Genomic DNA, 11358 nt, shown 5'->3' on the forward strand with positions numbered 1-11358 from the left:
TTTCTCTGCCCCACTTTAGGATGGGTTAAAAAAAAAAAAAAACTTAAATGTCCAGTTTAGCCTAATGCAAGCCTTAAACTCCATTTCTTTTATTTTTCATTTGTACACCACAAAAAATCAATAGGAGATTGTATTACTTATCTCTAAATTTAGGTACTGTGATATTGAGGAGACAAGTGATCACTAGAGACCAATGTTGGGTAATTTTTTTTCCCCCAAAGCCTGTTGGAACTGGAACCCCATAGGTCATATGTACATACACACAATCTGTGTCCCAATCCCACCCATAGGTTTAAAAATTCCTGCCTGCTCCTGCCTTTCCAATGCTGTCGCTGGTATCAGTCCCAGCAATCACAGAGTCATCTCACTGCACAAGCCAGAGTTCAATACTCTGGTTGAGATGGCTCTATCATCATTGGACCTGGCGGGAAAAGGAGGATTTCCTGACCAGTTCTGCTCCTCGCAAAGCAGTGGTACCAGAATCTGCTCAGCACCAGGAGATGACCTCCTACTGATTCAGCAGCTCTGGTTTCTACACCAAAGAATCTCTGCTTATTGGTTACACAGGACAGAATCTAACAAGAAATTAGCAGTGGCTGCAATACTGTCAGGTCAGAAGGGGGACCAGTCAAGTGGAGAGGAGGCAATGGAGTCATGGGCACCATGAAAAAGCTGTACCACAGACCCTAAATGGCAGTATGAAGTCCAAGATGCATAATATAGGCATCCTGCTCATACATGGCTTGGTAACAACCAAAGTTGAGAACAGAAAGGCACCATAGCCTACAACAGGGGTCCTCAAACTTTTTAAACAGGGGGCCAGTTCACGGTCCCTCAGAATGATGGGAGGCCAGACTACAGTTTGAGGAGAGGAGGAGAGCAGCTGGACCCGGCATACCTGTCATGTAGAATAGTCCGGCTCTGCGATCTCCCTCCTCGTGCATTGCCTGCAGCTCCTGACACAGCCCTGACACTTCCGCTTCTGACAGACAGCAGCGGTGGCCAATCAGGCAGGTGGGCTGGATAAATGACCCTGGCGGGCCGTATCCGGCCTGCGGGCTGTACTTTGAGAACTCCTGGCCTACAACTGTACCTAAGCTTTCCTCCCCACACAAGCTACTAGCCTTTTAAGAACTGCCACTCTCTGGAGTTCCCTTTCCACACTTTCAGCATGAAATCAGATACATACAAATTCAGAAAATGCTTTTCTCAAGTTCACTATGCAAACTGCATATTTACAACATCTGCTTCTATTTAGGCCAATTATTTGCCAAGCCTTGCTTAACTAGGCAACATTCTAAATTCCAAACAACTTTTCACACAAGATTAACGAATCTAACAATGCAATTGTTGAGTGGGTGAAACAATCATTTTGCAAACTGGGAGAAAAAAGGAATAAACAAATACTGTATACAGATGTCTCATTTTTAATTATTAAACTCAGTAGATATCTGTCTTCAAAGGACCTTTTAAATAAAACTTTGCACTTTCCAATCCAGAACTACTAGTATACCATAAGAACGGCTCACTGGTGTAAATCGGGCAACCTGACTACACCATATGTCATCTTTAGGTATGACTGCTGAAGGAAGTACAAGTGAGCGAGCCATCTGGCAGCAGACACCATCTGCATAGAGCAGCAGAACAACAAACTGTTCTATACAAAAGAAGCCAGGAGCCTGGCTCTGGAAGGCCAGAATTCAGCTGTGCCAAGCACGTGGCAGTCACTATAGGATGACTAAGAACTACCACTATCTCATTTTTCTAAACTGTGAAAATTTAAGTCCCAGTCATTTTTACTGAAGCAGTAGCGCCCTTCATCCGTACAAGTCCGCTTCAGATTTTCCACTGCACAAGTGGGAGGGAAGGGGGAGCAAGTTGATTCCATTCTTCCATCAGATCATCCAGTGAACGTCTGGAGAGAAGGGGTGAACCACGCTCATATGCCCAACTACCTTGTAGTGTTATTAGAAGCCTAACTGGAAGAGGGAGAACCACACATCCTTTAAATGAAAATCAACTATGAATGTGTTACCTCATCTAGCTGACCATGTATTGAATCTCCAGAAGCAGATGCACAAATATTCCCTAAATTCAGAAACTATTGCTCTTGTTAGAGCTCTCTAACAAGGGTGGGCAACCTTGCTTCTTGCCTGATACCCAAGGGCCACACAGTATCTTTACAACGGATATGCTTTTTTACTTTCTAACCCTAGGAACATTGCAAAGAAGTTACATAGTGAAGCTCACGAGTCCATCAGCAGGATAATTCTCCAAACCCGTAACAGAACGGGATCAAATCTGGGATGTGAGGAAAAGCTGGCCAAAGAAAATCTGAGTTTGGTAATTGGCAATTTGTGGCCAGAGGCTGTAGAGAAAACAATCTAGAGATTTTTCCCCCAATGTATCCCGATGGAAAAGGAAGGTGGGCAGTGGCTCAAAATCCATTCTTAAGACTCACTCCTGGTCACCTGACCCAGAGAGACACTGCTATTAAGACACTGGGGAGAGTTTAATAAGCCCTTTCCTTTTTCTTTGGAAGGCCTACAAATTCCTGCAATATTCTGTTATTAAAATAGGAAAGGGTGGAGGTAATCCTGATCACAAATGAGTCCCAGAGCAGTATTTCAAACTGAAACTTCAAAACTCAGTCACTACACCTCCTGTCAATTCAAACCACGGCTTACCTCTGCTTTTCAGCCCAACAAGAAAAATCCTTAATCGCTACAAGAGCTAGATGGGACTGTGACAAACACTACTAGAAACATATCCAAGGGCCAGAATAAAACTAGGCTGGGAAGAGGGAAAAAGAAAATACATGATCTGGACTATAAAAAACAGCAAGAAAAATTAGTAGACTATGATTTTCTTCTTTAGAGGCCATCATTTTGTATACATGGCCTTGTAAATAGTAAAAAATTGAGTATGTCCAAGAATGCAGCCAAACTACAGACAGCATGTAAGATAAACATCATTTAACCATGACTAAGTTAAAGGCTGATTACCTCCTTCTAGACCTGCATATAAGCTGCCCAGGAACATGCAAGTAGAAGAGGTTAATAAATAGCAATGCAACCACTTGTCAATTTATGCCCCTTGAAACAAACCTCCCACTCCTCAAGTCTCTTCTGTAGACTTTCTCAAGCAGCTCAAAGGTGGTGGAGAAGGCGAGACAGGAATCTGCAAAATTGATACAGATCAGGCTAACGCAGGAGTTAAATAAACAGTTGCTGCCCTCATTTCCCCACTCAGTACAGACACATCACATAGTTTCATACGTAATCAACATGTTGTATCCATTTAAAAACATGTTATGATAGTTCATGCCAAACTGTATGCAAATTTACATCATTTCCATAGACTGCAGAGTCTTATATGCTTTTTGCAGAATACCGATTCATTTAGCACAGAGCATCCAAAACCCTGCTGAGGGACCTCAGAAGCACCAGGCACTGTGTGCCAAACTGGTGAAGCACACTAGGACTCCTCCCCAAAGCAAGAGATTGCTGTAGCGGAGAGAACAGAACAGTCTGTATTGACAAAATCTTTATCTCAACAACTTTTTCAGCCTCTCTGGTGCAGTGGTCATGGCTGCCTCGTTCCCTCCCGCCCACCACTGAGCTCACAAAGCTAGCTAGACACGAGCATCCATGGAATGCAGCATTCCATTGAGCAAGCTGGCTTCTGTGCAAGGGAGGCTGGAAAAGCATCTGGAGACGGGGGAAGATGTCATCAGTTTAAGGAAAGTGGACCAACCTTCCACATATCAGTTGCATGAAATCAGGGCAACAGTCTGATGGTGCGATCCAGAGCTGCCCCTCTACCAGTCATTCTAGCAAGCCACAGAAGCCACAGTCCTAAGGTCACAGTGACAGCAGCTGAAGCACAACATTACAAATATGGTGACACTATGCTCTCTGGGACTGTTCCAGCTTCTGTGTCACAAAATGTAGGTGGAATCTTGACAACACAGATACCCTCTACCAAAGATACACTGTTAAAAATATACTAGTGATATTCACCAACTACATCACACAGAGGAGTCACAGCCAGATCCAAGAGAATCCAGTCTCTTATGTATTTTAACAGGCATTTCCTGTTTTCAACTGGAAGGAATAAATCTGATGGCCAGGCTTGAATAATGAAAGCTGACCCCACAAGATACATGACATATAGAATCCTTCCCAGTTTGCCACTCAACTGGGAGCAGCAAATTAGATTTTTAAGTTGTCAGGTTTGTCTTTACTATACTGCAATCAATTGCTAAGAGTACACACATTTTTTTCACTACATTATTTTGCTGTACTGTTAAGTATGTACATTAACAGCCGCCACAGCTTGCCTTTCACCAAAAAAATGGTAAGCTATAAGTAGAAAAAAAAATAACCATCATCCCAGAATTCATCTTTCCCATAAGCCAGATGCAGAGAAAGTACAAAGAAAAGATGTGTATCTGTTATTTCTCAGCCTTGGTGCTGTCAAAAACAGCTGTAAAATAGACATAATTCTATTGTCTTACACTTGTCAGTACGTTAGAGCAAACACAATACTTAACCTCACTCTGAATTTATGGTATTCTTCATATGACATTACAAAAACTTTTATCATAATAAATCTGTAAATTATCAGAATACTGTTAGATTATTTTAAACATCTTAAGCAATACTGGATGTGTTTTCAGCTATTCTGGCTCAGAATAAACAAATGACGTATTAGCTTAGCCTATGCACGCAACTGCTTCTGCTTGATTCCTCAGGATCACCAAACCAGAGCAATTCATCTATCAGTGCATGCAAACTAGGAGCTCTTTACAAGCTAAATTTATAATAAATCATTTATGACCCTAGCTAGTTAAGAAAGAAGCAAGCTAGAATATCTATTCTGCAAGTAAACTCTAAATCAGAGGTACTTGGGATATATTCAAAATGTTGATAACATGTTATGGGCATGGCCAGATATCAGCCTGCCAAGAGGATAATAAGTTAGGTGATTCCCCACCATCCCTTCCAGACTCCCAGGATGTCCTTTATTATCTCAATTTAGCTATGTCTTTCCATCTTGCATGGCACTGAATCATAATAAACTCATAGCATTTTTTTTAGATTTTTTTATCCCGCCTTTATTATATTTATAAATAACTCAAGGTGGCAAACACCTAATACTCCTTCCTCCTCCTCCTCTCTTACAACAAAATATAACAATAAAACCACTATAATATCAGCAGGTCAAAGTAAGGAAAAGAACCCCACAATGGTAATCAATTAAGAAATAAACAAAGACCATTCAGTTTTAGATGGCACTGAACCACTTCCCAAAGGCCCTCCAGAAGAGTATGACCTTTTACCACCTTACAGAAGGCCATCACTGAGGACAGCATTTCTTTTTCACAGGCATTCTTCATTTTATTTTCTAAGAATATCTAGTGAATGCCATAGAACCCCTGATGTATCTGGGGAAATACAGGCTTTGCATAGGGCCAGTGATTTGCTGTTTGATTTTTTTTAATGACATCAGATGAAGAAAGTGGGTGATAGATGCCAAGAGAGATGTCAGTGAATACACTGGTGCCCATGAGCAAGCACAGAAAATCCAAGCATTAACCAAATCATGCTCTGTGCATTCTTATTCTGCGACTCTTATTTGCAGAAATGGCCCAGCAGAATTGATCAAGCACTGTGATGGATTAGGGTGATCTCTATAGAAGTCAGTTTTATGAAACCTTTCACTCAAAAACACTTCATGTGGATAGAAAGGAAGCCACAAGCTACAGTACTTAATGGTTTTTCAACTAACCATGTCACATCATGACCAGCTCAACTCACCTATTACAACATCCCATTTAATTGATTTGCACATGTAACAGCATAGCCTTGTTTTCCCAATTGCCCTTAAAATATCCCTAATATAAAATATCCTTAAAATAACCTTGTACCACCCAGATCTGGTAGACCAAAATTTCCAGCCCATCTGAAAAAAGTGAGTTGTACGTTCAATACATCTGGAGAGTATAGAGTTGGGGAAGGCTGTCTTAGACGGATTAGGATTTTGTCAAAATCACAAAATAAACTCCAGGCTTGAAATGTCCATAATTGCAGAGTTTCAAAAGAAATTCCTGAATGGAAAGATTTCAAGAAAACAAGGAGAGAAGATTTCAGGTTTTCTTCTTTCACATAACTTTTATCTAAAACTAAAAAGATATTAAGAGTCTGAGTAGATTCTTAAGTTACTGAGTACTTTGTAAACTTACTGGTAGGAAACTTAAAATCTTCAGCTTAAAATCTTAATTTTAAGAGAAACCCTTGATTGATGACTGCCACATGATATAATCATCATTATTCATTTTCAGTTTTTATTTTCAAATGTTTAAGCTAAACATGTAATTGTGGCATCAAGAATTATTTTAGCTTCTCCTATTCTGAAATTTCCCACCAGCAAGATGCCTACTTTGGAAGCGAGAAGGTGAGAACATTATTGCTCAGAGGGGCTTGCCAGAGCCAGCGCAGGCACCCATCATCCTTGGACAACTGGTGGAATCCCAATCCTCTAGCAAAGCCCACTGTTGGTGTCAGAATGTCAGAATGTTTCTCTTACTGCTGGACTGCCATTTTAATTATCCCAACGTCATCCCTATAATATTACTCTACAGCAATGTAACAAATTGAAATGGTGCTCAGTGCTGCTCTTGGGATTGCTAGCTATCAAGGCTCTGAAGCCTGTTACCAGATAAGCCCACTTAACAAAGGTGCTCTCATTCCAAAAGCTCCAATTTAAAATTTACTGGACATTATCAATTACTGAAGCACACTCTCGAGTGTGACAGCCATCTTCCAAGAGAGGCAAAAGTTTCCAAATATGGGGAAGACAAAGTGGGGCAAGAAAGCCACAAGAACCCAAGGCAACCTTTGAGCATGGGCTTCATATTCTTACTCTCTCAACTAGAGTTTTGATTTCAGACCCAGCTGTCCTGGGAGATCCTACAGCAACACTGCATTTGTTATGAAGCCCAACATACACTGCAACTCTATCACTTGAAACACTGCAACAGTTAAGAATTAGGAACTCTCGCCAGTACACCAAATGTATTTCATCAAATTACGCAGCATCACTTCTCTGTCACTTTTTGTCCTCAACCTGATTTTGATTATTCTGAGTTTTGTCTTGGGGTCATTAATTATATGATTGTTTTACTGTAAACTGTTGGGGGGGGTGCTTTTTAGGACATAAAGAATAGTACCATCTCTGATTGCAATGCCCATTTAGTTCCTTGTTATTGCAGGACATTTTTGAGGAAACTGGAAAAACTACACAGCACTCTTTAATAATCAATTCTAAATCAGCTTTATTGTCCATTTCCTCCAGGACATATAAAATGGCATGACACAATAAAGAAAGAAAAGAAATACAGAAATGTAACCCAGCTGAATACTGGAATGGAGTCCCATACGTTGAAGTAAAATGGTTCTTCTCCACATGAAGCTGAGTATCTCAGTACGGAGAAGCAATCAAGCTTTTACTAAGATATGCAAGAATGGACAGAGATAATCATAGAACTTATTTGTCCACTGGTTGCCTTTCATTTCTTCAATTCCCACTGTACTGTTACTCCATGTCAGGAACTTAAAATGATGCATTAGAAAAAGAACACAAGAGGGGACCTACCTATTCAGACTGCATGCTCCTGAGAAGGCTGTGAAGGACCACAATATCTGCTTGAACTACCCAAATAAATTACTGAGGGGTTAGCCACCTTGTGCACATTTATCATATTTCCTTATACAAAATCAGACCAATTTTCTCTAACCCAGTAATGTCCACTTTGTCAGATGGTTGATTTTTAAAGCCTCAGGAGGAAATCCTTCCTAAGATGAATATTGATATATAAAGGTAGCCCATTTGTCCCCTAAAAATTACTGGGTACAGTGTATAGATGTGCCACGCCCTTCCCCTACAGTATCTCTGCACATTTGTGTAAATGTATCATCAACTGACTTACAGACCACATGAACCAAGGAGTTACTGCCCCTGCTACATCTTTCACAGGCTGGTAAATGGTTATTATCCAGTCACCTCTGCAGTTAAGATCTCCTGTCAAGAAAACTGCTAACTGAATGTGCTAGTGCAGCATACCACAAATAATCAAACAATGGCAAATGAGAATTTGTGAGATACTGATTTTGAGGGGTAAAAAAGCAGCATGCACTTTCATTTCCCCCCTCTCAGACATATACACTAGATTCCCAACAAGCTGTCAAGTCACAACTTTCAGCACTTCTCCTGCAACACTTCTAAGCAGGTTCAGTGACTGAGCCTTGAATACCAAAGATCCAAGTTGCATTCTCCCCAAGTAAAACATCTCACAAAACATCTCGGGTAGAAAATAATCTACCTGAGGCCAAATATCTATCATCATATGGTTAGCTAATTATGTGTCCTCATACAAAAGTTCCTTGAATGCTACATATTTGCATACTACGCAGGGCAGAATGAAAACTAGACCAACAACTCCCCTCTAAATTCAATAGGCATACTAAGAAAACATAATATACAACCACTTTTGGTTGTTTCCAACTACATTGTAAAAATGGTCAACTGTACTTACCAGATGATGTGAACCACAATGCTCACAATCCCACATTTATTGTGAGTGAAATGTAGAAAGGTACCTATTGCTTCCTATCTCACGAACATATTAGCCAAATTCTGCAAAAATGGTCCAACACTTAAAATTAAAGGTAATTAGACAGAGAATGATCCAGGTAATTAAGGCCACACTCATTTCAGCAACTTCCAAAGCCCCTCCATGTGCAAATCAAAATCCCATTCAGAGAGAAAGAACACCTTACACTCCAACACATATTCCCAAGCAACAAGGACTAACACCAGAGCACAAGCACTGGTTCCTCACCATGGCACTCATGAACACCTCTTTTTTTCTAAGAACGTCTCTAGGCCTCAAGCAGGTTATCTAAGCTTTCTTGGGAAACAGACATTAGCAAACCTGCCCCCAGAAGGTAGCAGACTGATAGGAAGCATCCTCGGGGGAGGGGTGGCTAGAAAAGATGAGACAGCCTTATAATAATCTCGTGCTCTCATAACCTCATGGTTATGCTCCCTATTATTTCGGAGGATGGGCCAGTCCTCCCCCACCAGGCGTTTTGCAACGATGCCCACCACTTCCGACGGTGGAAGACCTCTGATATGAGCGTCCAGGGGTGCAAAATGCACCCAATGTTCTCCTAAGCAAAAAGGATATACCCGCCCATTGAGGGGGGAGGGTCGGGAAACATCGCAGAACAGAAGGGAGAAGAGACAGAAAAGACGAACAATGGCACTTGCATCTTCTTTGTTTTATTCTTCTCCAACCAGACACGCACGTGCCTCCCTATTTACTCAGGGCCACCCGACGAAGCGGCCCCCCGCCCACCAACCCTTCGTCTCGGGGCCCCGCCGGGACTCTGCGGCTTTTCGGCCACCGCGCGCGGGACGGGGGCGCCCGCAGGCCCCGCCGAAGCTCCCTGGCACCGCAGTCGAGGAGCCAGACGACCCGAAGCCCGACCGACGCAAGGGGCGGCGCCCCTCCCCGGCCTCAGCGGGCCGGAGCAGCGCCCCCGAAGAAGCTGCTCGAGGCCTCCCGGCGCGCCAGCGACGCCCAGCCGGAGAGCTGCCGGCGCTCCGGGTCGAGCGGGGGGGGGCCGCCCTCGTCCCTTACCCCGAAGGCCCGCCCGGGCGACCGCAGTACGTGGCCTCGGCGAGGGGCGGCCTAGCTCACGCCGGCGCCTCCGGACGCCTCGCCGGCCACGCCCCTCCACCCCGACCCGCCTGGAGGCCGCCGCCGCTAGACGCGGAGCGGCGCCCGGCCGGCGGGCCACCGTTGTGCCGGGCGCCCGGGCCGCCGGGGACCCCAGGCAGGGGCCCCGGCCGCGACGCGCGCGAGGACTCCGCCGGGCGCCTCACCCATGTCCGCTGGCTCCGTCCCGTCCCTCCTTCGCCGACAATATGGCGGTCAGGCCAATGGGCCGAGCAGACGGGCCGGGAGGGCGGGGGAGCGGGGCGGGGCTTAATAGGGGCGACGGCGGCCGAAGCGGGACAGCGCACGCGGAGAGCCCTCACGCTGCAGCCCCGCCCCCGCCCCGCCCCCTCGATGGAAGTGCTGCCGGCGCGGGGCTCGCGGGCGCCTCGCAGCGTCCGGGCGTGAACTGCAGGCGAAGGGCTCGCGGAGCAGGTCGCGCCCGGCAGGGCAGGGCAGGGCAGGGCAGGGCAGGGCAGGGCCGCGGCCGGCCCCGCTCCCTCCGCGAAGGATCCCGGCGCCAGCGTCCGGGGCGGCTGCCCTGCCCGCCGGGCCCCGGGCACGCTCCCGTGCGAGAGGACGGGCAGCCCAGGATGCGCAGCCGGGCGGCGGCTCCCCCTCTCTCCGTCGCAGAGCGCGGGAAGGGCGGGCGAGCAGGTGCAGAAGCGTCTTCCCGGCAGCGAGCGCAGAACCGCCGCCCGGCCGCCCACGCGCTTGGGCTGGAAGAAGCGCGGCTCCGAAGCCGCTCTTCCCAATTAAAGCGGGGGGGAGAACGAGGCTCGGGGGCTCCGCGTTACCTTCCGGCCGGGGAGGAATGCCGCAGAGCCCCCAGACCCACCCAGAGCCCTTTGCCGCAGGAGGCAGAAGAGCCCCGCAGCCGGGCGGCTGCGCCTGTCGCGCTTGGGGGGCCGGAGGGTCCCCCGAGTGAGCAGCCGGCTGGGGCGCAGAGCGCGGAGGGGCGCTGGTCCCCCGACGCCTCTGGCTCCCTACGGCGGGACAGAGCGGGAGTGAGCGCCCGGCCGGCTGCTCCCGAAATAATACCAGGACTCGTGGCTGGCCACGAGACGGAAGGGAAGCCCAGCCGCGGAAGGACCGCGCCTCTATTTGATCGCGGTTATTCACGATGCTTCGCTGGCAGGACAGCTGAAAGCCGGGACGGGGGAGCAGCGAGGAAGACGGCTGGTCGCGGCTGAGTCTGGTCCAGCTTGCGTGCTTAGATGAAGCGGGAGAGCCTTCGGGTGCGGATGTTAGGTCCCGTAAAGGAGATTCAGTTTTAGTGGAGACCCCCGGGAAGAAGAACCACCATGCAATTTCGTGTCTTTGAATTACCGTAATGCGACATTCGGTCGGGATCTTCTTTAGTCCCTGCAATCTCTTTCTCTCTGGCTCTCATATGAACTTACACAACACCCCTCACAACAAAAGACTGCTATTCCCACCGTCAGTAGCAGGGTCAAGAAGCTGGCACGCAGCGGGTACGGGCACAGTGGGAACAGGGCTGCAAGTCAGCCCCCAAGTCCCGTTCAGCAATGAGGGAGAACACCAGAAAGGGGCGGCCAGGCGTTTTCCCC

General features: G+C 46.5%; 1 protein-coding gene across 2 annotated transcripts in view; it reads right to left on the reverse strand.

Moving 5' to 3' along the window:
• Positions 1 to 10084, reverse strand: part of KPNA6 (karyopherin subunit alpha 6) — a 33779-nt gene extending 23695 nt beyond the window's left edge. The window contains exon 1 of one of the 2 annotated variants that reach the window (XM_088153694.1): positions 9955 to 10084. In XM_088153694.1, the coding sequence (XP_088009820.1) occupies positions 9955 to 9958 (4 nt within the window). In that variant the 5' untranslated portion in view covers positions 9959 to 10084. Of the gene's footprint in view, positions 1 to 9709; positions 9930 to 9954 lie in introns of those variants that run through there. The other variant, XM_088153700.1, reaches the window with a different exon arrangement.
• Between the last annotated feature and the right edge of the window lie 1274 nt (positions 10085 to 11358).

The sequence above is a fragment of the Python bivittatus genome, unplaced genomic scaffold (assembly GCF_059951505.1).
Source record: "Python bivittatus isolate LINGU-HERP-01145 unplaced genomic scaffold, Pbiv_v1 ctg000040_np1212, whole genome shotgun sequence".
NCBI lineage: Eukaryota > Metazoa > Chordata > Lepidosauria > Squamata > Pythonidae > Python > Python bivittatus.